Below are 26,791 nucleotides of genomic sequence, written 5' to 3' on the forward strand. Positions count from 1 at the left end.
AGTTACCTGCTGTTCCATGACCGCTCGAGCGATGGCAGCTTGGACCACGTTGGTGCGATCCAGGCAGTCCATGCAATTAACTCGGAAAATCCCTTCTTGTTTACATATCACCCCAGCTTGATCAACCCTTTAAAAACAGTACGGGATAGTTTTACAATATGAAATACTTTGAAACATTTTTCAAAAAACCATAATTCTTTAAAACAATAAGAATGGCGATGTTGGTTATTAATTTGCTTGGAATATTATTCTGTGGCAGGTGTGACTGAGTCCTTTGTAGATGCTGCTGCTAATGTACACAATAACTTTACAAAGAAAATAATATCATCCCCAGACTGAAAAGAAAAACACAACTGAGGTGCCGAAAAGCGACTTGCCCAAAGTCACACAACTACTAGGCAGAGCTGACACATCCCTAAAGTAAGCTTTTCTGCACATTTAAAACCAGAGGCACTTTAAAACACCATCCTGTCTCTTTCTCATTCCAAGTAGAAATGCATCTAAACAAGCCTGGATGGACTAATTCACTTTACCACCCAGTGGCGAGCCGGGAAGCATGCCTTGCTCATCTGACTTCTCTGGCTGCCCATGATCTGAAAGTCTAATTCAAAGTCTCCTCTGGTCCTTTTATTTATTTATCTTTTAATTGCCTATTTACTGAATAATTTAAAGTGTGGACCGCTACTCTGGTTGGGTAAACCACAATGAAAAATCAGACTGCAGGTCTTTAGATTCAGCCAAATGCTTTCCATTCATTTTGCTCTACGAAATGCTAAACATAATTAAGTTTTTAATGCTTCAGCCATGCTCAGAACACTGTGGTAGAAGGATGAATTCAACCCACTCATGCCAAGCTGGGGTGACAGGAACAGAACGAATGAGCTATGATGCCTGGAAGAATCAGAGAATCTAGCTTCAGATGAAAGGTTCTATTCTCCCAAAGCAAAGCGTTAAGTTTTAAACGTCAGCCTACAATGTTCTCAAGAGACTGAAAAAAAAATTATTTAAAAAGTTCCACACAAATAAGCACTTTCCCATGATTTGTTTTGTATCTAAAATGGCACAAAGAAAGGCTTTAAAAATCTAGCAGTCGGAACTAAGTTTTCCTAAGAGAAATCATTTCTACTCTTAAGTCTCATCCTTTCCTGTCCTTTTACACCAATTTCTTCTTCCTACATCACCCTCCTGCAGTCTGAGAATCATCGTCCTTCTCTGATCATTGTGAAATGCCTGGAAACTGAGACCAACCACCCCTAAGCCTTCCTTCTCATGTTAGGGATGATGAGAAAGACAGAGAGGATATGTAGGCCATGAAGCGTTAGAAGGAATTAAATAATCATCATAGAGCACTTCATTCAATGTTGCCTGACCATCTGGCACCTTTTCCCTATTCAAAGCTAACACTGCTATTATTTTAATGCTTAGCAGCACCACACAAATACATGTAATTTCACGGACCAAGAGTTTGCCAAACTGACTTCTTATGAAATAAGAAATACCTACCAACACCACTTCATGTCAAGAATAATGTCATAAATGGCATCTGTTAGTGTTTGAACATTCTCAAACTTCATTCCTCGGCTAAAATATGTGCCAAAAAAAAAGAAAGAAAAGAAAAATCTTTAATAAGTTGGTTTTTTTTTTTTTTAAACTTAACATACGATATTTAAGGTAGCTTGGAAAAATGAAAGAAAATTATTACTCTAAGTACATGAAGTTAACACTATTGTAACTTATGTAGGCAATTATATAAATGTTTACAGCTAATCTGCATTGCGGAAGATAATATACTCAAGAACACACTGAAACATATCAAAGGTATCAAAAGCTTCTCTCCCTATCAAATTTTCAACACCTAGGTGAATGTGGGTAGAGCCAGGACTATGACAAAGAACCTTGCTTCCAGAATATACACAAGTTAAAGTTACCATCAAAATGTTTTCCAGAGCAAATTCTAGTGATGTTTATCCATAAGGAAAGAAGTATTACTAACGGAGTATGAAAACAAGCTTGAAGGGTGATCTTTCAGGAAGGGAACTCTATTCCTTCTGCCAGGCTCAGACTCAAGCAGAAAGGAAAAGCTCCAGAAGTTTTTTGACTGAATGATAAAAGGAAAAATAGAACTCTTAAGTCTCTAAGTCATTTTGGAACCTCTAGAGAGACTAGAAATATTTCAGGAACAATTAACTTAAATTTTTAGCCAAAATAAAACCCATATGAAGATTAAAACTAAGTAAATAAACGATATTGCATCTAACACAAACACTCATCTCAGGCAGCCACCTTACCAGTGCTCATGGAAGTCAAACGACACGTAAGTGAGGTGTGAGTTGTTAAAGAGCAACACCTGCTTCAGGTAAGCGTCGCCAATAATTTTCTCTCTTCCTGCCTGGTCTACCAAGTTAATAATAACCTGTTAGAATAAAGAAAAAAAAATCCAGTTTAATCAGATGTTAGAATCATAATGTGATTTGTTTGGAATTATGTTTTCAAAATATTTTATAATCATGCTTAGAAATGAATCCACTCAAGCATCAATTTTTTTCCCATAAAATTAGATTTTCATTTGTTACATTTAGGTTTATAAGAATTGCTTAAGTCTCTGGCATTGTTTTTCTCTACATTATATATTTGCAACAGCCAACTAGAATATATAATGAAAACATGGTCCTTTATAATAGCAAATATTTAAAATATCTCAAATACTTTTAAAAGAAATATACAAAACCTACACACTAGACACTTTATAACTTTGCTGAGCTACATATAAGAAAACCTGAATAAATGGAGACGTACCATGGTGCAGACGGCAAGATACAATATTGTAAGGATGTCAGGTCTCCCCAGATTAATGTATATACTCAACAATCCCAGTCAAAAATCAATCAGGATCTTTCTATGGACTTGAAAACTTAATTCTAAAGTTCATCTAGAAGAGTAAATATGTCAAAAAAATTTTGAAAGCTCTTAATAATAAAAGAGGACTTGTGCCATTAGAGAGCAAAATGTACTCTTAAATCTATAACAATTAAAACTGTGGTGCTAGTGTAGAAATAGATGATTCAACAGAACAGGACAGGTGGCCTACAGATAGGCCTAGGCACATTGAGAAACCCAAGATTTGATAATATTCTGGGAGAAATATGGACTACTCTACAAATGGTATTGGGATAATTCTACATAGGGAGGGAAAAAACACATTAGCTCCTTCTATCTTATTACGCACAAAATAAATTCTAGATGCATTGACTTAAATATTTCCTTTCAAGTTATAAAAAAGCTAGAACAGAATCTGGGATGATATTCCCATAATTGTAAGATAGGACATGACTTTCTAAGCATAACATAAAAAACAGAGGGCATAAAAAGATGGACAGATTTGACAATGTAAAAATTTAAAACTTCTGTGAACCAAATGTAATTGTAACGCTATTACAATTACAAGCAATTGTAATGACAACAAAGAAAAGGACTACCTAGGGCAATATATCTGCAATATAAAAATGAACCACATAAATTTAGTAAGAAAAAAATGGGTAAAGGATACAGAGGATATTCACAAGAGAAAACATATAGATAGCCGACAAACATGAGACTACAATTTTGTTAATAATCAAAGAACTGCAAATTTTAGAACAGCAAACTAGTTTTCACCTATACAAGGCAAAAACTGAATACTAAATATAGAAGCATCGGTGAATACACGGGAACCAGGCACTGGCTTCCGTTGCTGCTGAGAAGGTAAACTGGCGTGAGGCTTTGGGGAGCAACAGAGTGGTAGGTATCAACTTTGAATACACACCTTCTGATCCAGCCATCTCACTTCTAGAAATTTATTCTATAAAGCATACAGAACATATAAAAGATGATTTCTGGAGAATTTTTATAATAGCAAACACTACACCCTAAAGGTCTGACAAGGAAGAAATGGTTAAATAACAGCCATGAGATAGTAAATGAAAACAGCTGTAGACCAATGTATGAGAGAGAGCCCTCTTTTGATTTAAATTTTGAATGTGTATCTACGCATGTATCAAGATGTGTTTTGCTGCAAAGGACAAATCACTGACTCAGATCTCAGAACAAAAAGTCTGGTGATTGCTTGGCTCCAGAATTGCTTAATTCAGTGGTGACCGATACCAGTTCTTTTCCATCTTTTTGCTCCACCATCCTCAGCACACTGGTCAACCCTCAGGCTGGTTCGCTTATGGTCTTGACATAACTACAGCAGTACCGCATCAAATCCAGACACAGCAACCACAGAAGGACTGCTGGTTCCTGCATCTCTTTTTATTAGAGCAGGAAATCTTTCCCAGAAGCCTCCCGGCAGACTTCCCTTCCCACCGGACCTCACAGGCCCAACTGCCAATGAATATACACAGGCCCACACCTAAAACAACTGGCAATGGCAACGGTGGTGCCACCATGACTGAGTCAGACCAACCGTGGGCCCACCTCCCGGGGAGCAATTACCCAGGGGAGGAAGGAGGATAAGCCGACATTGTTGTGTGCCGTTAGAAAAGAGGAAGTCTGCTCAAAATATACGCCCATAAAATTGATGTCTACAAACGGGTCTTGAAAGTCAACAGGGAGCAGGGATGAGGGTGGTGAGGAAGTTATTTCTTCTGCTTACTTTATACACGGTATTGCTTCAATCTTTACAATGATTATGTTACATTTAAATTGTGATTTATTCCTTGTAATGCTATTTATAATTACACATATTGCTAATATATGAATGCATTCGCATTGTAAAAACTAAAATGTGATAAAGGTCAAATCCTTCCGACCACAACCCAGTCTCACGGGCCCTCCTGGAGGTAACTCCTGTTAACAGTCTGACATGTACCCTTTCAGTCCCCATAAATGCACTCCTATATTAATGATTGCCAGGTGTGTGTGAGAACATACATATATATGGAAAAGAATTCCACATATATAAATGACATGATTCTGTTTTGTGGGTTTTAAGAGGTAATATACCATATGCTATTAGTTTTCTCTTCTCGCTCCGAGATGTGACTTTAAGATTCTTCCATGTTAGCACACACAGATCTGCCTTATCACTTTTAAGCACTTGTGTTTGACATTTTAGATGTGCCATGCTTATTTGCCCACTGACCTCCTGTTGAATGACCAGGTAGGTTGTTTTTATGCTGCAGCGAATGCTCTTGTACGTCTCTCCGACTGAACACATTTCTCTCAGGGAGATTTAAAAAGCTTTACGTTAGAGTCCAGTTGTTCCACAAGCTTGACAAAACTTGATACTTCTCATCTGTTTCCTTTTAGCCATTCTAGTGTATATGTGGTGGTTTTAGCTGCACTGTCCTGATGATTAATGAAGTGGAGCACTTTTTCGTATGTTTATCAGCCTTTTGGATTTTCTTTTTTATGTAGTCTGCTCAAGTCTTTTGTCCAGTTTTTTTGGGGGTTGTACATCTTTTTTATGGATTTATAGGAGTTTTTAATATACTCTAGATGTGAGTCCTTTGTCATATATAAGTATATCTTCTTGTACTTTGAGAACTGCCTTTCCATTCCCTTAATGATGCAATGCCTTTTAATAATCAAGTTATTTTAGTAAAGTCACATGTATCAATTTTTCATTATATTTGGTGATTTTAAAGGCCTATTTCATTTTAATAGCTTTAATAAATCATATTTAAAACATCTGTAATAGTATTTCAATATTTGTGATAAAGTTTTAATAAATAGTAAATGATAAAAATTTTAAAATAAAAAATTTAATAAGTCAATTTTGTCATTTTTTTCATTATGGTTAGTGCTTCTGAAGTCCTGTTTAAGACCCGAGGTCAAAGAGATGTTCTATATTTTCCTCTAAAAGGTTTTTGTTTACATATTTAGATCTATATCCATCTTGAACTGATTTTTGTACATGGTATATAGGATAGATATCAAAAAGCAAAATTAATGGGTTAACAGTATAAACATATTTTATTTTGACTGATACCACTCAAAATGGCTGTGCCAACTATGATCCCTCCAGTCATGTGTGAGAGTTCTCACTTCCCCACGTACCTGCCTTTATCTCTTATTATCCAACCTTACAGTTTTTTTCCCATCTAAGAGTTTGTTTTTTATTTCTCTGCTGGGATTTTCTTTGGGATTGCACAGGATTTACATATTAATTTTGGAAAAACTGCAATCTATTCAAGATTGAGTCTTTCCTTCCAGGAACATGGTATTTTTCTCTCCATTTATTCAGATTTTATTTGTGCTCTTCAGCAATTTCCACGCACCCACCTCAAGTATCTTTTTTGTATTTTTATTAGATTTTAGGTTATTTCTTCCTATTTTATTTTTGTTGCTGTCAGAAAAACTCATCCTATGGCATTACACACTCAGACTGGCCACTGCTAATAGAGAAGAAAGTTACTGACAATATTAATCTCATTATCTGAAATCTGGTCATTTATTGAACCTGTATCTCACCTAACAGTTTTCAATTGATTTTGGTTTATATGATCATATTCCTACATGACTGTAGGAATACATAACAAAGGTGGGCAGAGAAAAAAGATAATGAAAGACACATGTTATTGAAAGACAAATTGTTATTTCTAGGAGAATGGAACTATATGGTTGGTACTGAGAGATAACTTTCATTTCTTAATCTAGATACTTCTTAGATTGTAATAACTGACCGTAAACTAATCTCTTACCTAAAAACAGTCTAAAGTAGCTGGCAATTATATTTCTTCAAAAATATTAACAATACTTGTAGCTTATGTGTATTCATTAACTTCATGACAAATGCCATTTCGCTTAATTATGAAAAGTAGACATTGTTATTTTCATGAAATTTAAAGAAACAGATACACAGTCATTTCTATAAATGAAGGAACATTTTACTACTACAGATCAAAGCCCACCTGTTTTTTGTAAATTTTCAGTTGTTCTTCGAAATGGGCACAGAAATAGGCAACAGTTTCCTTTTCACCTACAAAGAAGTGATACAAAATCTATTTTTCCTTCCCATGTTTAAGACAGAAATTAGTGTCCAGTCCATCTTTACTCTTACTTTTATATAGTTTATTGACAGGCCAAATGTAACTAAGATTTTCTATAACCAGTATTTTTAAATGAAATGCTAAGCCAAAGATCTGATTTCTTTTTCCCAATTAGACTAAATCGAAACATATTAAAAGCACAAATTGTGAAATTATAACATTTATTATTTGTATAGCTGGCCTACTTGTCAAAAAAGGTTTCATATGGTTTATAATAAATAAAAACCCCTCTAAAACAAGGATATTAAAAACTGAAGTTTTACTGAATTCTCAGAAATATAAATTAAGTTTTGAAAAATATTCTGTAAACAATTTTAAAAATCAACCTCATTCAGTATTCTAATTAGGTTGACATGACTTAGTTATACCAATGCTAAAGTTAAAATACTGGAAGAAATTAAATCCTCGATATTTAAAACAACAAGAACAAATCTTTCACAGTGAGACATTTGAGTAAAGACATTTTATCTGTAGATGTCATCTTGTTATTTCCTGCTTCTACAAATAACGGCTACAATTACCCTTTTCCAAAATTAAAAATCCAGGAAAGTAGTCCTCAAAGAAACAATAATTTAAAATCTGAAACAAGCTATTTTTCTCTATTGTTGGGGAATTTTTTATTGTTAAACTACTCAAATTGTCAACAATCATTATTACTCTTGTGTTTTATGATATCACTTTCCATTAAATTTCACTGTATGGGCTTTTGTTTTGAATGACGTATCAGGCAAAGCAAATCAAATCTACAGACTAGCTAATATTTTAAAAAACATTCTCTCTGAAGTCATCATCCACCAACCACGTAACCGACGTGCTTACTTTTGTCCAGCCGAGGTCTTGGATTATAGCGATACCCAACCTGGCTCCAAAAGACAGGCACGGAGCCTCGTGTCTGAATAAATGACAAGGTATGATTATGAACATGAACTAACTGCTCAGTCTCCACGTAATTTGCAACATTTCCATTTTTATCCACTCCCCTTCGTTTATAGCGCATTCCTAAAAGACAATTAAAACAGAAAACAACAACACTTAAAAACAATTATTTAGTCTCACTAGATTATACTTCTTAACCAAATCTGTGTTTTTCAGGATTGCCCTGGGGAACTAACGTGCAACTGCCAGGCAGAACTATATCAGCTTTCCCCAAATCATAACTGCACACATGCGTCATTGCTTCTTTCAAAGTTGAAGCTAAGATAGCTCTTGTGAAGGGAGGGAGAAGGGTTTTCCCAAAGGTGTGAGCACTCAGGAAGGGTTTATTTTGGTGATACAGGCTGTCAGTGGGAACAATGGTATTTTAGAAGCACACCCCAAGTGACTTTCTTCTCTTCTCCATATATATATACCTCCTTCCTTCCTCCTCTTGTTAACTCTCCCCCATTCGCCTCTCTCCAGTAATTGGTCCTCAATCGCACAGAGTCACTGAGCACTTTGAAGCCAACTATGTTTCCAAATCCATTATTGTCATCAGCATTTCAACACCTCTGCAGAGTCTCCACAATCGCCCGGACTTGATCTGCACGCTCTTACGGCCCCCTACTCACCTGCTCTGTGCCTACTGCGGCGTGAAATGAGAGCCACTAGAAATCGCGGGTGAATATCATCTACGCAGGTGGACTCCTGAGGTGGGGTCTCTGGGCTGCTTTTCTCATCGTCAGATGATTCGTTATAATTAACCACAAGTTCTTCAATCTGCACAAAACCTTGAATAATGGGGATAATCCAGAAGTCCACATCCGGTGTCTGAAAAGAAGAGGAACATCATGTTGCTTCAATTTTGTACACACCACTACTTTCTTAAACCCAAAGATTAGCTGGCAGCTATCCGTCAGTTGACTAGAGGCAGAAACCCTTCATTCTTTAACCATGTTTTCTGCTTACTGGAGAACACTGGGGAATGGAAGGAGGAAGGGGCGTGTGGGTGGAGAGCCTTTCCTTTTCTTTATAAGAATCGTTCAGGAAACAGCTGCCTGAGAGGGGCCATAGCACAGCTGGGGTACAGATTCAAGCTCCACAACTTACTACCTCACCCAGGTGAATCACTGGACCTGAACAATGCCTGGACGTTCAGCTTTCAGAAAAAACTACTGCCCCGTAAGGTTGTTGTGAAGATTAAATGAGTAAAAGTATTTGGCATAGTGCCTGCCTTATGGTAACTATTTCACAAATTGTAGCAATTGGTATGGAAAAAAAATACAGCTTAAAAACTGATTTTCAATTCCCAGTTGTATTAATCCTTTAATAAAATACAACCAACTCTGATCGCTTTATTAGGAAACACAGAGGTCTACTCTGTTTTCTAGTTTAAAAAAAAAAAAAAACTTGCTTCGCCAAGTTGAAGTCCAAGTAGTAAGTGAACCCCCCAAAATTCCTTTCCACAAATATCTTATTTTAAAAAGTCATCTAACATAATTAGGAGAGGATTAATTACAGTTAGAGATTTCTGCGTCTTTCACACTAAGAATACTCAGGTCTCTCAACCGAAGAGTAAACAGCGCTCTGGAGAGCTGTTCTAGTCCCTGTCTATCTCATCTCCACACCTCTATTGAGCCTGACTCTCAGCATCAACTTCAACTCCACCTCTTCTCCCATAACCATATATTCCAGGTCCTATCTCACAGTTTTGTCTTGTGTTATGGAGCCTGCAGATAGGATCTTAGGAAGGTGGTTAGATTGAAAAAAAGGGAAGGATCTACCTGCATTATTCTTATCACTACTCCCGTTATTTGTATTTTTGTTCTAGTAGTAAATGCAAAACTCTTGATAGGAACAAAGAAATGTATGTTGCCAAATGCCACCTGTATTGCAAGTCATCGGTTTTAAATAGCAATGCAAAGTGTCTGACAAAAACTCTGCAAAACATATTAGAATTCAATATGTCAGCAAACAAGGCCAATGCTCATCATAGACACCCTTATTTTCATTCCCATCACAGAGTTTTGGTTACAGTTTCAGCATCATAAAGAGAGGTGAGAGCATTTTCATGCCTCATTCCCGATAGAAGCAAGAGAGATATCTAGTGGCAGGCACCACTAGCTAGTCAAAATCACTTACACTAACCACCAGCAAGTGGAAGAAACAGAAGAAAAAAAGGTTGAAATTTGTGAAAGGTTAATAAGAAAAGATAGTATGTGACCCTATTCAGTCATTTGCCTACTCTGTGTCCAAAACAGTTTAACTGGCACATCGCAGGCCTTCTGGAATTATCTGTTGATTGACTGAATAAATGAATTAACTGTCCTTGAACAGTCATAATTCTCCAACCTATGGGACAGAATAAATGAAGAAAGTAAGTACCAAACCAGAGAAATCTCATGTGATAATCTCATCACATAACCAGTCTTCCTGGATTCAAATACTGGCATTGCTGGACTATTCTTAGAGCTTTGTCTACTCCAATTCCCAGGGGAGGAAACAGGAAAGTTAAATAACTTGGTATCATTAAAGGAAAACTGGGCTTCCACATTTCCAGTGAGTAAACAAGATACCTCTTTTACAGGAACTCTGTGGACAGTACTTCCCAGCCTTAAATTACTACTATTCCATGGGAATCTGCTAGACAGAGAAGAGACAGGCCTCTGGCTATGCAGTGGGAAATTGTGAACTGCCTTAAAACAACGCCTTGGTGCCTTGGTTTTCCCTAGCTAAACGATTCTTATTCTATAGAGAAGGGGTCCCCAAACCCCGGGCCATGGACGAGAACTGGTCCGTGGCCTATCAGGAAGCAGGCCGCACAGCAGGAGGTAAGCAGCGGGCCAGCGAGTGTATCTGCAGCCGCTCCCCAGCACTAGCAACACCTCCTTGGCTCCACCTCAGGTCATCAGGCATTAGATGCTCATAGGAGCACCGGTCCCTGGTGCCAGAAAGGTTAGGGACCACTGCTCTAGGGGAAAACATTATAGTAAGATTTTAAGTTTATTTTAATACAATTTAAAAATATCTGCTTAACAACTATAACTACCTCCGGATATTTTAGAAACAACTACTCACACCAATCGCAGTAAGATCTTGCATCATATATTTATTCCAAAAAAACCGGTCATCCACCTGGAAGAGGCCAGAGAACACACAGTTCAGAGACAAGATCGGTTCCCTGGAAAGCCAGACGGGCCCACGAATTGTTCCAGAGGGCAAACCCTGCTCTGAGCTGCGAGAGGTACCTTCTGCCAGAGGGGCCGGGGGTCGCTCTCGGCAGCGCTTTGCCTCTGCACAGAATTGGTCAGGTCATAGGTCAAGCTATAGTAAAAGGATTCTGAGTCCATGAACATCTTCAGCAGCTCCTCGAGTAATCTCCTCTCCAGCTTCTCCTTTTCTTTACTTTCCTTAACCTGTAAGAAACGAATCTACTATGACTGCAGGAATTAAATGTAAAGCATTACGTGGATAGTACACATCTTTCTAGGAAAGAAGGAAAAATAATCTCAAAGACATGCAGAGACAGTGCTGGAATACGACGCATGATTTGCAAATAAGAGTTTAGTGGTAGGAAAATCACCCTTCAACTTTAAGACTCATTAAAAAGGAAGTCCAAGCCCATATCGATTAAACTCTTACTTTCTTTTTACTAGGAGCCGACACATTGGATTTAATATGCGTAAAGGTCTTCAGTAGGAACTTTGAGTCATCAGGAGACGGTATAATCTTCTCTGGTTTGTTAATTCCAAAATGATGCTTCTTGCAGAGCTAAATAATTAGGGAGAGAAAGAGAATTCATTATTATCAATATCTGCTTGTTAAATGTTCAAGTACAAGCGCGGAAATGAATGCTACCGCATATGCACTGTGGTTAAAAGTAAACCTCAAGAGATAGCAAAATGCGCCAAGTGGACCACTGATGCCAGGAAACGCAGCTGTGCTTCAGTGATTAGAAAGCCACAGTAGAGGATGAGCAGAGGATACGAGACAGGATCTACTTAGGATTTAGGGGTGGAAAATTCAGGTTACAATCGTAATTATAGTAAGCTCTTATCTAATATAACTGAAGAATAAAATGCTCCAGTTGAGGTTTATTAATGCTTTAAAAATTGGCATCTAAAATTTAAAATATACATTTGCTATGCTTTGGGGCATTACTTTACATCTATCTGTGCAAAATAGTCATTCGTGCTGGTTAACTGAGTGTGTTGGCTTAGAAGATGTCAAGTGTGCTCCACTGGGAATCTGAACGTTTCAAACTCTTCCTCGCCTATCCTCACACGCACTAATGAAATCGACATAAAAACATATTCTTTGGGTTCAGAGATTAGTTAAATTTGAAGAAGCAGTAAGTAGGGGCTGCAGGAAACGCGCTGCCCAACTGACAAAGGTGAGAGAGGGTAGGAACGCAGTGAGACCAGACAAGGCACAGAGGTTGGAAAGGCGAGTCATGGTTAAAGTCAAGGGTTTTACATACAATTCCGTGTGGCTCGGCACACAAGGCAAATATTCGGAAAGGTACACGAGAATTCTATTAACCAGGTGCAGACTAATTTCATTTTTTCAACACACTCGTTTTATTCCTACACCAAGTAGTAGACTCCTGTTAAGAGCTGATAATTATAAACGCTTATTAGTGTCTTACAAAATAACTATTACTAGATACACAGGATGAAGAAAAACATAATGAGTACAAAAGTCAGTTCGAGCTTCGATTATACATTTTTTAAAAGGCGGGACCATCTCTGTTTTAACAAATTTGGAAATGAATGATTGTATTTGTCAATTGATACCTCAAAACAGCTGGGAGAAAAATTTGAAGCGGAGGCCAACAACTGGACCAAGTTTTCAGATGTAATGAACTCATAGATTTTATGGCTTTTCAAAATTAAATCTATCAAAAACTCTATTCACATGGGTTTCATAACATGATTGCAATTTACACTGTTCCTGCCCTACCATTAAAGATAAGAGAACTAACGATGAGGTGGGAGAGATTTATACGGTCCCGCCTGCCAGCACTGAGCTAACTTCCCTTCCAACAAGCAGAACTAACAAGAGCTTGAGCTGATGGGGAAGGACAGACTAAGTGGACGGACATCACTCCAGCAATTCTCTCCTCGCCCCTCTCTTGCGCTGGGTCATCCCCATCAACATACAGACAGACAGACATCTCTCCTCTAACACCTTCACCTGAAGTCTCCTCCTCTGCCAGCTAGTGTCCTATTTCTTTAGACTCCTCACTGCCTCTAATTCCTCTTCCCCCATCTCCTCCCATGGCCCACTCCAGTTTGGCTTTGGCCCCATACCGCTCCACCTAAACTGCTATCTTCAGTGTGACCAGGGACCTCTGCTTGGCTAAACCCAAGGGTGGACTCTTGGTCTTTGCCTTAACCTCTCAGTAGCTCTGACAGTTCGTCACTCCCTTGCCCCCTTTGATAGACTGTCTTCACTTGACTTCCACTGGCCACTCTTTCTTTAACTTTTACTGGTTCCTTTCCAACCATTTGACTTCTTAATATCTTAGCACCCCAAGGTTCAGTCCTTGACCCCTTCTCTATTTGCAGTCACTCCTTCTGTGATTTCATCCAGTCTCACGGATTCACATACCATCTGTATGCCAACCCCTCTCTCCCAAATGTGTATTTCTAGCTCCCAAATGCACTTGGATTTCCACCAGGCATCTCAAACACAACGAGACTCTCGTCCGGCCGCTACTGCCTTCATCTCCTACTACTCTCCTCCCCGTGCGTACTCCACCGCCCACGTCAGCCTCCTTGCTGTTCCTCAACGTCAGGAATGCTCCCACCTCAGGGTCTTTGTTCTAGCTGTTCTCTCTGCCCAGATACCTCACCACACTCTCCACCCCTGGGCGCCCCTTCCACCACGCTTACTCGCTCGACTGTACTTCCATAGCATTTACTACCTTCTAACGCACAACATATTAATTATTATGCTGATGTGTAATGCCCGCCCCCCTCCCAGACACACACACTATAAGCTCCATAATGGCCGGGATCTTTGTTCTGTTGACTCATATCTCCAGTATCTTAGCAGTATCGGGCATTAAGAGATCTCAATAAATATGTGTTAAATGAATGAATGGGCTCTGATGTTATACATATTAAGTGGTAACCTCCAGATTCACACGTGGGGCATACAAGTAGTCCTGGGAAAACCATTGCTCCCCTTCTTCTGTGAACATAAAACACACACCCCACCTTCCTTCGTGCAGAATCACTGGGGCAGCAGAGAAGCGGCTTTAAAAACTCTCCCTTAGTCCTCTGCTGCTGCCACTAATTGCTTGTAGCACTGAGCAATCGTTGGTAAGCAATTGTTAACAGAATGTTACTAATTATCTAGTCATATTAATAATACTTTCTTCAAATTAATCTGAAAACATGCCCCGAATCTAGTTATAGATTATTGCAATTTTAATATTCAGCACAGGATATTATGAATTCATCAGACACAGTTATCCTCAAGAGTATTCAAGCCAGCAAACTTCCCCCACCCAGGAATACATCAGAGACGATTCTAAAGATCTGACAGTTTGGAAATAATCCCTTAGCAGCACAGCTGGTCCACACACCCCCTTTCCTCGCCCTCTGAAGCACAGGAGTCGTTTTTCTCGTCAAGGTTGGTTTCCTGCTGTGTCTCCTCCAGGATCAGGGCCTTGCCCTGTCACCCATCCTCGCTCCTTTGTTCTAACCTCTCTCTTAGACCCTCTCCTACCACCTGTCGACATTGTTCAAGTTTACTAGAATGTTAAACTTTTTAATATTTAAGTTTTTGTTTTTAATGTTTACTGTTTTTTAATCCATTCCTCACTGTGGAATACCCTCTGTGAGTCGGCAGGGTACAGCTGTGCCACAGCCACTGAAACTGTGAGGGCTGCAGGCTTATCGCGGTGGGTGGGCACAAAGGCTCAGTGACATCGCTCACTCTGAAAGGAAAGACCTTTTCCACTAAGGATGTGACACCAACGATCACTCCCTGCCGTCTCTTCCTTTGGTCCCTGTGACACCAATCTCTTTGGGTTCTTCCCCACCTTCTTAGTCCCCTTTGCTGGCATTCCTTGCGGTCTCTGAAGATGATGGTGGTTCCCAATGTTCTATCCTAACTCTCTGCCTACTCTTCAAGCTCTATCTAGAAAATGTCATCCTCCTTCCTCATTTTAACTACCCCCATGTTTAACTCCGCATTTCTAACTCCACTCTTTTGCTCTGAGCTCAAGACCCAAAAATATAACATCTCCTCGCTACTGACGTACTAGTCCCTCAAATTCAGCATCTCCAAAACTGATCAACGTCTGTTTCCCAGACCTTCCCTGGGAAGGAACTCCAGAAGTTCCTTCCCTGGTACACCCCCTCTCAGGCAGTGATCACATCACCCACTGGATCACTTACGCAAGAAACTCAGGAGTTATCTTCCATTAGTCTCCTTCCTAAAGTCTTTCCCATCAACCCCACTACTTCTTGCTGATTGCTATTGTGTTCATTCAGATTATCTTTTGCCCAGACTACTAGTTCTCAACAGAAGTGCTACCAGCTTAACAGACAGGAAAATTCTTAATGCACAATTATCCCACTTCGTGCAGACCTAATAGCCTCCTTTCAAGCCATTCCAGTGTCAGGTCTCAGTTACTGAGCATGGCTCCAGGCTCCCATCTCCCGTGTAACCCCTTTTGTTCTTTTTACTGTGTAGGGGCCAAATCTCCACCTGTTCTGCCTGCTTCTGGATCCAGAGTCCAGGAGGACTATGGCCTCAGTTCAAACTTCTGTTCTGTTCACGGTCCTTAGAGATGCTACTTCTCTCTAGGCCTAGCTATATCTTCTATGTTTTTCTCTTTCTTTTTAACCTATCCTCTTCCTGGCCTTGAAACAGAATTGATATATGCCCAGTAACCCTTAACTTCCTTTTCAACAACTCCAAAATTCAAAAAATTCTGACACCTGAAAGTTTGTTTTTTAAGTCTGTTACAACTCACTTAAAATTCACCAAAATATACCCTGAACTGATATGAGGCTAATGATGTCATCCTTTACCATGATTTTTTAAGAAATATTAATGTGTTATATTTTGGAATAATGCCCCAGACTCATTGGTGTATACATGGAATACATGGAATAATCTTTTGAATAGCCCCTCAAAAACTTGAATTCTAGAACAAATATGGCCCCAGAGGTTTCAGATAAGCATTGTGATCTGTATAGCACAAACTACCTACACCATCTTCTCCAGAAGTCTATCTCTACCTCTTAAAACTGATTTTTCTTAATAAAAAATTAAAATTACTTTGACTATAAACATTTCCAATGTTTTAGAATCATCCATATAATCACCTTTAGAAACGAAAGTATAGACCACTACCTTTTTTAAAAGGTTAAATTCATTCCTACCACAAAATAGGGTAGAGAAAATTACTTCTTGGGATCCCTTCCAGTCCTAAAATGCTTTGTTTAAACAGAGTTCTTGGGTTTACAACACACAGTATGGAGAGAGGGATCATCTTCCCTTTTCTAGAGGCCCAGCCAGTTCTGTGCTATATGTGCTTAGGCTCTTATCACAACGTTGATACACATGGTCTCAAAAAAAAAAAAAAAAGGAGCCATCCTAACCCCACGGAGCTCCCCAAGTTTATCTGTTACTCTAGCAACTTACAACTCACAACCAAGATTAAGGGCTGATGTTGCTGCTATTTAAGAAAATAAAAATAAATGATTTTACTTTAAAAGTTGATATCTATGTCTGTCTGTCTAGAGTTAAAATTTTAAACAGATATCTAATGGAAAACTAAATATGGAAAATGATGCAGTTATCTATTAAGGCAATGAGATACAGCAAGTAAGATATGCAGACATGGAACATAAACCTATAAAACTTTTTAAAGAATGCTTTTTCGAAACAAAGAATATCTATGTTCTTATTTATTTGAACCCCCCAGATTCTTCATACCCTTGTATAGATTTTTTTTTTTTTAATGGCACACTGCTTTGAAAAACGGTGTGGCAATTCCTCAAAAGGTTAAACATGAAGTTACTATAGGACTCAATAATTCCATTCCTAGGCAAACACCCAAGGGGAAAGAAATGTCCGCCAAAAAACTTGTACACAAATGTTCATAGCAGCAGTATGAATAATAGCCAAAAAGTGAAAACCCAAATGTCTATCAACTGATGAACGGATAAATAAAGTGTTTTATCCATGCATTTTTTGCTTTCGTATCTATACAATTAAATGTAAAGGAACCAGTACTGATATTACTTAGGTAAGAACCTCAAAAACACTGTGCTAACTAAGAAGAAGCCAGTCACAAAAGGCCACTTACTGTATGACTCCATTTATAAGAAATATAAATTTATAGAGTCAGAAAATGAATTAGTGGTTGCCTAGGACTGGCGAAGCTGGAGTTCGGAGGAAAATGAGGAGCGACTGCTAATGAGCACAGGGGGTTTTTTTTTGCAGGGTGATGATATGTTCTGAAGTTGACTGTGTGATGGTCACAAAACAATATACTAAAAACAATTGCATTATATGCTATAAATGAGTGAACTTTATAGTGTGTGACTAAAAAAAGGCAAACAAATAAGCCATATACTTGAGGTAAAAGGCAACTGTTCAGAAAACTAGAAATTCTATTAAATTCAGACTCTGAAATAAAACTGTTTCTGCTCTGATTACCGAAGACAGATTAGGCCTTAGTGAATCTGAGAACAGTGACCACACTTAACAGCCTACGGGTCCTGCTGGGAAAGGCTAAGAACAGGGGATATTCAAAGCAATCGACAGGCATTCAGATTAGAAAGACATACTAAGGTGATGTAAGAATCAGTTTTATTTTAAAAGTCTTTTTATGTGCATAAAAAGTAATTAAAAGTAATGAGTTAAGTAGGAAAAATATGTAAAAATGCAAAAATTAAACTATTCTGAAAATTTGAAAGTAATATTGCTCCTCTAAAGAGCTTAAGGCAAATGGAAACAACCCTTAAAACTAATCGGAATACTGACAATGATTATTTCTAAGTGGTGGGCTTTTTTATTCTCCTCACTTATAATTTACTATACAATCAAAAATAAAATAAAATTATTCAGCTTTTAAAAGTTCTTTCTAAATGCAGTTATATGGAATACCAATATAATGAAATGCCTATTAAATGCAGTTACTAGGAATACCAAAGATTTAAATCGACATGCCAGAAAGTGCAAATTTCTAAAATTATATTCTCTTGAGAGAAAGGTGTATCAAACTATTCACTAAAGTAGGATCTGGAAATACTTTCTCCATCATCACCTTATCCCTAATTAACAAGGGTCATTACACATTTTCAGCATTTAACATGGGCCATATCTTCAATGCCCCTGGTAAGGACCATAGCTTACAGAGTCCAACAGTATTGTACAAATACTCAAGTATCTCATTGGGGGGTGGGGGGAGATCTCATTTTAATTTTTATTTGAAGATAATCTCCTTCATTTGAGAGTATGAGTATCAAGAGAGAGAAAAGGAAAAATCTGAATAAAAAAAGTCTTAAAGCTTTCATAATATTTACATTTTTGTGTTTAAAAATTTCATGTAAATGTTATTGCCTAAAGCTTACCACCATCCCCTCAAATTTATACAATAGTCAGCTACTAGTCTCAAACATTTTACAGACTGTGGCTGAAAAGTCCAACAAGGGTCCCCAGCTTCTCTGGATGAGGAGTAACAGTTCATTTCCCCAGGGCCAGCAGAGCCCAACATGTAAACTGATGACCAACAGGCGGACAAGGTGCCAGGTGAGACAGTCCCCTGCTCTACATCTAACTGCCAGGGCCCCCAGGCTTAATGCTCAAACCAGAATGGCAGCCCAAGGGGTGCTCACCCTCAAGGCCAAGGTCAGTGACAGAAAGCCAGGCCAATCTTTCAATTTGTCAGCAAAGCCATCCAAAAGACACTGATGACAAATTTATTGGCTTAATACAGTTTTTGCTAGTCTGGCTGCTCTTCCCCAAAATAAAGTGGAAACAAAAACTGCAAACTGATTATTTTAATATACCTAACTGCCAACTAAGTTACTTGTCTCTGGCTTGGCAATCATAGTGTCCTAGCTTTAGTCTCAATAAAGTAGAATAAGAAGTACTCTAATCATTTTTTGATTCCTGTAACAAACGGAATATCAGGGTCATGTCAAATTTACTTTATTTTATTTTCAAATTTAATGTTGATTTCTTAAAATAAGATTGTCAAACTTCCAGTAGAATCTGAAGCGTAAAAATCATTAGATTTTGTACTTATTTTTTTAAACAATTTCACCCTGTTCCCAAACTTCCTCCCCAAGAATGCAGCCTAAAAAAACACTGAGTTGTGGGGCGGTGGGTCTACGTTACTTGTTACCTGCTGGTCAGGTAACAGGGTGGCAGCCCAGCAGAGTGATACAGGACCAGATGGCCCGAATCTAAGTCCAGACCCAACCACATGACAGCTGTGTGACTTAACCCTTGCCAAGCCTCCTTTCATCCGTACAACATAGATCATAACAGTGTCTCCTTTATAAAGTGGTCCAAGGGATGAAATATGATAACCCAAGTTACCCTCCAGACCTGCCTGGCACATCACGCAGTGATCAAAATTCGCTAGGACTGTGGCAGAGTGATGACATCCCTAGATGCCACATCCCCACACTGCTAGACATGATACAAATGCTTTTGTAGATTACTTCTACCAGGCAGCAGCACAGTATGGTGAAAAACACTGGCCCTGGGCAATCTCCTGGCCAACTAATTGAGCTTTAAGTCAGTCTATTGTGGACTTGGTTTTCTCATGGAAAATGTAAAGATCACACTAGATCAATGATTTTCTTTCTTCAAAAAAAAAAAAACTTTTAAAAAATTATAAAAAACAATGCTTAGAAAAATTTTTAGAAGTATAGATAAAAGAGGATATAGTAAAAGTTACATCTCAGCTTCTTGACTCCCCCCGTCCCCCAAATCGGGAGTTTTCAAACTGTGCTGTGCAGACTCCTAGGGCTCCCTGGAAACAGAAGGTGGCCTTCCAGGAAAGTCCAGTGGGCAGGGTCCCACCGATTCCCTGTACCCCATCACCGCCTTGACCACAGCAGCCCTGCTTTTATGCGTCTCACACACTGCATTTCACAGTTTGGAACAAAGGTTCCACTACTAAAATGAGGTTTGAAAGCCACAAGGTTAAGTTATTTTAAAGACATTATTCAGCTCTAAAATTGTACGATTCTGGTCTATTAAACCAAATCCTCATAACTGCTATTATATTTTCATCGAGTTTCCATAAAATTTCCTGAGACAATGCCTTACCTCTAGCTCAAGATCCTGAGGTTCCATTTCAGAAAGTGACAGCACAGCAATTTTGGTAACTTTACAGACCTCATGGTCTCCTGGAAGTTTGCCCACCAGTGCTTTCTGCCGAATTAAAATAAGCCACCACGGAAGATCTGAAAGAGAAACGTCATATTAATGCCTAGTATCTGAAAAGTGCTACTGTCCTGGCAAGCCACAAGTGAATAATCTAATGACAACAAATATGTGCATTAGATATAACCCTTTCAAGTAAAGCACACAACAAAGATGTAAAAATGGCCCTTAAACATGTGAAAAGATGTTCAATCTCACTCATAATTAGAGTGATAACATTCTCACCCACCAGATTACGGGAAATAAAAAAGTATGACAGCACGTTCACTGGCAAGGCTGTGGGGAAACAGGCATTCTCATACAGTGCTGTTTGTATCTGTCTGGACTGCAAACAGATACATTTTCTTCTAGAGGAAAATTTAGTGATTCCTAACAATAAAACATATACTCTTACCTTTCAACCTAGAAACCCCACTCTTGTGATTTTACCCTGAAGATACACAAGAATACACGAGTATATACATGAGTCTATTCATTACAGCAGTTTTTAATTGCAAAATACTGAAAACAACTGCTCAGACACAAAATGGTTGAATAAAATGTGACACATACACTCAGTGGAGTACTATGCAGTTGTATGAAAGAATTAAAAGCATTCTATGAACTGATCGGGAGTGATTTCTATATATATTAAGTGAATAAATTGGATTAATATATATAATAAGGATCTAATATAATAATATGTTATATTATTAAAGTCTAAAAGAGTATCTATCTAGAGTGTGCCATTCTTTATATAAGATAAAATATGCATATATCTGCTCATTTGTACATAAAAACAGGGGGCAAAATAAATGAGAAATTAATGAGATTAGCCACCTACAGGGAGTAGGCAGAAATGGGATGGAAGAAGGGGAAATGGAATGATCAAAGGGATTGGGGAAATAACAGTCCTCTGAGTGCATTTGTATTGTTCTGACTCTTAGAACCGAAGGTAATGTTTCAAGTAACCGCAAAAATAAATAGTTCAAATCAACCAGAATGTGGAGGAAACCTAAAATGAAATGCAAATAGTAACCCAACCCTGCTACAAATGGGAAATGTAACTACATTGTAGGAGGCAGGGAAGAAAAAACTAATCTAAATAACTTGGGAAAACAGTATTTTGTAAGGATACAGACAAAAAGAACTGTACAGAATACTGCACTCTGCTTAGTGAATTTGTTTTTCAGAAGGGCTGGCTTAGCAATTCCAAAACTACTTTGTGTGTACACTGGGACTGAGCGAATCAGTAAATATATGGAGGAGAAGGGAGAGGAGGGGAAGAAGATGGTAAAACAAATGAAAGAACTCTCTTATAAATACAGGAGAAAGAAGAAAACACCCAGAGGTCCAACGGTTACTTCTCACAAGCTTTCAAATCTTACAAAACATGTTTAATTAAATGAGAAATAGTCTATGAAAAAGCACTTTTCGTTTGAGGTTACACCCTTAAAAAAAAAATACTGTACCACCTAATTAGCACCAAAATTAAAAATAATTGAAATGCTGTTTCAGGAATTTATTATAGAAAAATAACACAAGAGGTATATATTTCCCATAGGAAAAAACTTTTTAAGAGATATGTAGTATTTTGATTTTCCCCCAATATTAAACATCTCTCATTTTAGGGATAACATTTTGAAGATGGGCATAGGCATTTCATAAATGCAAGAGTTTGGAAGCGTTTCGTAATTCTTTATAAAGTAGGGTGGAAATTTACTCCAAAGTTTCAAGGCTTTTACAGGTCATTTCATTATTCATTATCATTAAACATTAACCAAGGACCTACCACGTGCCGGAAAGTATGTCGGGCATGGGTCAAGGTTAGCATGGGTCAAGGTTACTGAGCACCTAACACGTAATAAACCTACCACATAATAAATAAAGCACACAATGCATAAGGTACTGTTGAATGTCAACACATTTTGGTGAATAAAAAGAAATCTTACCACAGGTTTCTTAATCTCACAGGAGTAATTTGTGTGAGGCTGAGAACAATTTAGAGTGTTGGCAGATGACCAGACAAGCCAGCAGCAGGAAGCTCTCTTCTAAGTTTATGCCTTCTTGCTGCAATTTCTTTTGGATTCATTTTATGTTAACATTGTAAATTGTGATCTTAGTAAATTACGGCAATGACAAACACCATGTGCATAATCAAATATAAGAGATGTCTTTTGAATAAACCATCTAATGGTATAATGCCAAAAGAGAAAAATATTAACTTTCGAACACAGAGGTTTTACCCCATACATAAACTCGAGAAACCAAAGGGCATTCCTTTGCCACAAAAGCATCAGTATTCCCAATACTGAAATTCAACTTATAAACTCAAATACATTTTAAAATAAAATATGCATATTTTTAGAGTTTAGTTAGCTACTCATACAGCATAAATCTGAAAAATTAAGGTGCTTCTTTTAAAAACTATTACAGACCAAAATTCAGTACACTTCGGGAGTAATGATAAAGATTAAATCGAAGAATATATAAATAATCTCAAACAACAGAGAAGGAATTTTGTAAGTAGCAGCCTTCTCTTTACAAGGAGGCATCAATGTTCCAGACTGTGAGGTCGGAGCTCGGACTCCAACTTTAGCCCATCGCTTATCTGCCCCATGTACTCTGTCGCACAATATTTAACTGCTCCAATTCCTTGTTTTCTCATCCATGGAATGGGGTAAAACTGCCTACTTCAGAGAGTAGCCATGATGATTTTTATAATTCATGTTATTAATACTAACAGCTAATGTTTGCCAGACAGCAAAACATATTACATAGCTATAGTAAATAAAAAAAATGTGGACCTGGTAGAGAATTGGACAAATGAATATTAGAACAGAAGAGAGCAGACACAGACCCATATAAATATGGGCCTCTAGCAAATGATAATAAAGAAGGAGAAAGAATGGTATCAATAAATGGTGTTGAAATACACACGTGTTTGCAGATAAATATGTTATCTGGAATCTGCTTTGAAATAATTTAGCAGCTGGGAGGATGGAGCCCATGAATAAAAAATGGCTTTTTATACCTCACTTCTGATCGGATCTACAAATTACATTGGGCTGATATGTCTCAAGTCTTTTAATCTATAGTTTCCTGTTTTACTGTTTTCAGTCTCGCACATCTATCAAAAAGAAAAACTTAACAGTAAAATTGATAAGGAAATAGATATCTACCAGTTACATCCTAAGTTGAGAAGATGAAAATGTTCTGAAATTACATAGTAGTGATGGTTGCACAATCCTGCCAATATACTAAAAACTGAATTGTATACTTTTAAAAGGTTCTTTTATGATATGTTAGTTACATCTCAATTAAAAAAAAAAAAGCTCCTTCTAAAGAACAAAAGACAGTTGTTAGAAATCTCACCAATCAGAGCAGAGAAGGAAAAACTAAAAAGGGTATTTTCTGCCAAAGACAGGTTAAGCTAGGATGGCCTATTAATTCTTGAAATGCATCGACATTACTAAAAAGATGTAGCTGTTTGGATTAGCATTGGAAAGAATAAATTATCACAACAGTAAGAAAATGAAAATTTTGAATTGAACACTGAGATATTTCCAGGCAAAATCACTGATCTTAAAAACAAAGCAAAACAAAAAGCCTTGCAGGAAATAACAGCGATCTCTCTTTCTGTAATTATTTAGCCTTAGGTGAAACAAAACATCCGAAAGTCTGAAAAGTCCTTCAAAAATGAGCATGGCAGTTACAAGGTTAAATGGTCTAAATACAATTTTTATAATTTGAGATTTAGGACAAGAAAAATGTGGAAGTATAGCATCATTATTGTTTAGCAATCCCAGTATCTATCAGGTATATATATATATATTTTTTACATTTATTTCTTATTTTATTTTGGGGGAGGAGGGGAAACCCATCTGTCTATTCTTCTGTTCATTCTTTCAACCACCTGTCCATCAACCCATCTGTCTATATGTCCATCCAAACCATTTTTTTCCTTTTTTTAATTATATAATTTATTTATTTAAGTTAGTTTCAAGTACACAGTACATTGGTTAGACATCTATATTGTTCATAAAACGATCCCCCCAATTGCTCCCTCCCTCCCCTGGCCATCATATTAATGCTAACTGCATTCCCTCTGGGTGCTCCCCATCCCCGTGCCCAACTATCAACTACTAATTTGTACTTCTTTAACCTTTTGCCCCATTCTCTCAGCTCCCCAAACCCCCTCCCCTCTGTCAGTCACCAAACTGTCCACTATATTTGTGAGTCTGTTTTTTATTAGTTCGTTCTTTTTGTTCCTTAGATACCACATGTAAGTGAAATCATATGGTATTTTTCTTTCTCTGACTTATTTCACTCAGCATAGTAACCTCTAGGTCCATCCATGTCATTGCAAATAGTAGAATTTCACTTTTTTTAATGGCTAATATTCCACTGTATATATAAACTATAATTTCTTTATCCAATCATCTGTTGATGGGCATTTAGGTTGCTTCCATATCTTGGCTATTGTAAATTGTGCTGCCATGAATATTGGAGTGCATAGATCTTTATGAATTACTGATTTGGTTTTCTTTGGATAAATACCCAGAAGTGCAACTGCTAGGTCAAAAGGTATATCTATTTTTAATTTTTTGAGGAACCTCCATACTGTTTTCCATAGCTGCTGTACCAATTTGCAATCCCACCAACAATGTATGAGAGTTCCCTTTTCTCCGCATCCTCGCCAACACTTGCTGTTTTTTGATTTATTGATGATAACCATTCTGACAGGTGTGAGGTAATATCTCATTGTGGTTTTAATTTGCATTTCTCTGATGATTAGCGACCTTGAGTATCTTTTCATGTCTGTTAGCCATCTGTATTTCCTCTTTGGAGAAGTTCAGGTCTTCTGCCCATTTTTTTTAATTGGAATGTTTGTTTGTTTGTTGTTGAGTTGTATAAATTCTTTATAAATTTTGGATATTAATCCCTTATTTAGATGTATCATTAGCGAATATCTTCTCTCAAATGGTCGGTTGTCTTTTTATTTTGTTGATGGTTTCCTTTGCTGTACAACATCAGGTATAATTTTGTAATAATTTTTGAAAGCACCAATGCAGGCTATTGTATTAATTTAGATCACTCGCCAAGAAAAGAAACTTGGCTCCGTTAAAGCTTCCACATTGAGATCTGGATATGCGGTGTAACCAAAAGTCAAAGAAAATTTAGTCTAGCAACATCCTTTAACATAAAGAAATTTTTTTCAATATTTTAAACATATTAAAATGAGGAAAACATCAATTTTGCAATTCTGGCTCTCCAAGAAAAGTCAGACAAGGAAATCTGACTTCCCCAGCAAGATAAGAAAACTGATTAGGATGTGATTATTTTGAAAAGCATGACCAGCAGGGCAAGCTAAAACAATAGTCCTGGAAAATGTTCAATTGCTTGCCCTCTTCAAGGGGGATAAGCAATTGTGGGATAAACTGCCGCGTCCTCTTTCTACCCTACTGCGTGACAAGGTCCGGAGATGGGGAAAGAGGCTTCAAAGAATGCATCGTCAAGAACGAGGACGTGGCATGTGTTTAGGGATAACTGGTTTTTTAGAAATGATCCTATTAATAGGGGGAATTTGAGTAGCACAAATTCTAGTAAGTGTAAACGCTGAACAAATGGATTTCCTCAAAATTGGCTCTGAGGAAAACATAGTAAATTCCCCGCGTATGGAATCAGCTCTAGTCACCCTGACGTGTCCAGAATGCGTAAACCCTTTATTTGAACAATTATTAAGAGAAATTCCTTTTGACGCGTCTCTTAAAGATGTTATGAATAAATTATAACAAGCTGAATTACTAGAACCAGTTTATACTCCTGTTCCCACGCAGTTAGTAGAAAAATTAGTAAAGGATAAGAAATTTACTCATAAGCCTGTGCCTACTATGGAAGGGCCTCCTTTTGTGGCCTACTGGATAAATGGAAAACTCTGGTATCCACCTAGCGGGGCTAATAATATGAAAAGATTACCTGATCTTCTTTTGCCTTATACAGGAGCTTATAATAAAGATAGTATACGTATAGTGAATAAAGATGTAATTCATGTGCCTTATAGTAGTTTAAGTTTCATAGAAAGGCTAGCAAGGTCAGGACCTCCTTGGTGCTTAAAAAACAAAGGAACAGAAACTTAGCTTATGAAAGCAGCTTTGTAAAACTGATTTTTATAAATATTTTCCTTAGTACTGCACCAAGGAAACTTTTGAACAGCTATGAGAAAGGTTCAGCTTGAACTTTAGATATAGCATAAATCAAAGAGCATTTAAAAGATTTCTTCAGGCAGAAAGAAGAACAATGTCTGCCCACAAGCCAATGCTTGCTGTCGTGAATACATCTATCTATATCGCCTTTACTTAAATCAAACTGTATCTTACATAATAGATATAAGAATTAAAAGTTTAGATTGTTCCATCAGGTAGTTCTGTTCT

At 37.6% G+C, this 26,791-nt stretch overlaps 1 protein-coding gene across 2 annotated transcripts in view; it reads right to left on the reverse strand.

The window, feature by feature from the left end:
- The window catches only part of INPP5F (inositol polyphosphate-5-phosphatase F), a 76,279-nt gene that overhangs the window by 17,826 nt on the left and 31,662 nt on the right, over positions 1 to 26,791 (reverse strand). For both annotated transcript variants that reach the window (XM_011359222.2, XM_023530087.1), the window contains exons 3-12: positions 20,262 to 20,398; positions 11,589 to 11,717; positions 11,195 to 11,362; positions 11,025 to 11,081; positions 8,579 to 8,777; positions 7,851 to 8,030; positions 6,894 to 6,961; positions 2,289 to 2,413; positions 1,504 to 1,581; positions 7 to 127 (exon numbers count right to left, since the gene is read on the reverse strand). In XM_011359222.2, the coding sequence (XP_011357524.1) occupies positions 7 to 127; positions 1,504 to 1,581; positions 2,289 to 2,413; positions 6,894 to 6,961; positions 7,851 to 8,030; positions 8,579 to 8,777; positions 11,025 to 11,081; positions 11,195 to 11,362; positions 11,589 to 11,717; positions 20,262 to 20,398 (1,262 nt within the window). The remainder of the gene's footprint in view (positions 1 to 6; positions 128 to 1,503; positions 1,582 to 2,288; positions 2,414 to 6,893; positions 6,962 to 7,850; positions 8,031 to 8,578; positions 8,778 to 11,024; positions 11,082 to 11,194; positions 11,363 to 11,588; positions 11,718 to 20,261; positions 20,399 to 26,791) is intronic.

The sequence above is a fragment of the Pteropus vampyrus genome, unplaced genomic scaffold, assembly GCF_000151845.1.
Source record: "Pteropus vampyrus isolate Shadow unplaced genomic scaffold, Pvam_2.0 Scaffold46, whole genome shotgun sequence".
NCBI lineage: Eukaryota > Metazoa > Chordata > Mammalia > Chiroptera > Pteropodidae > Pteropus > Pteropus vampyrus.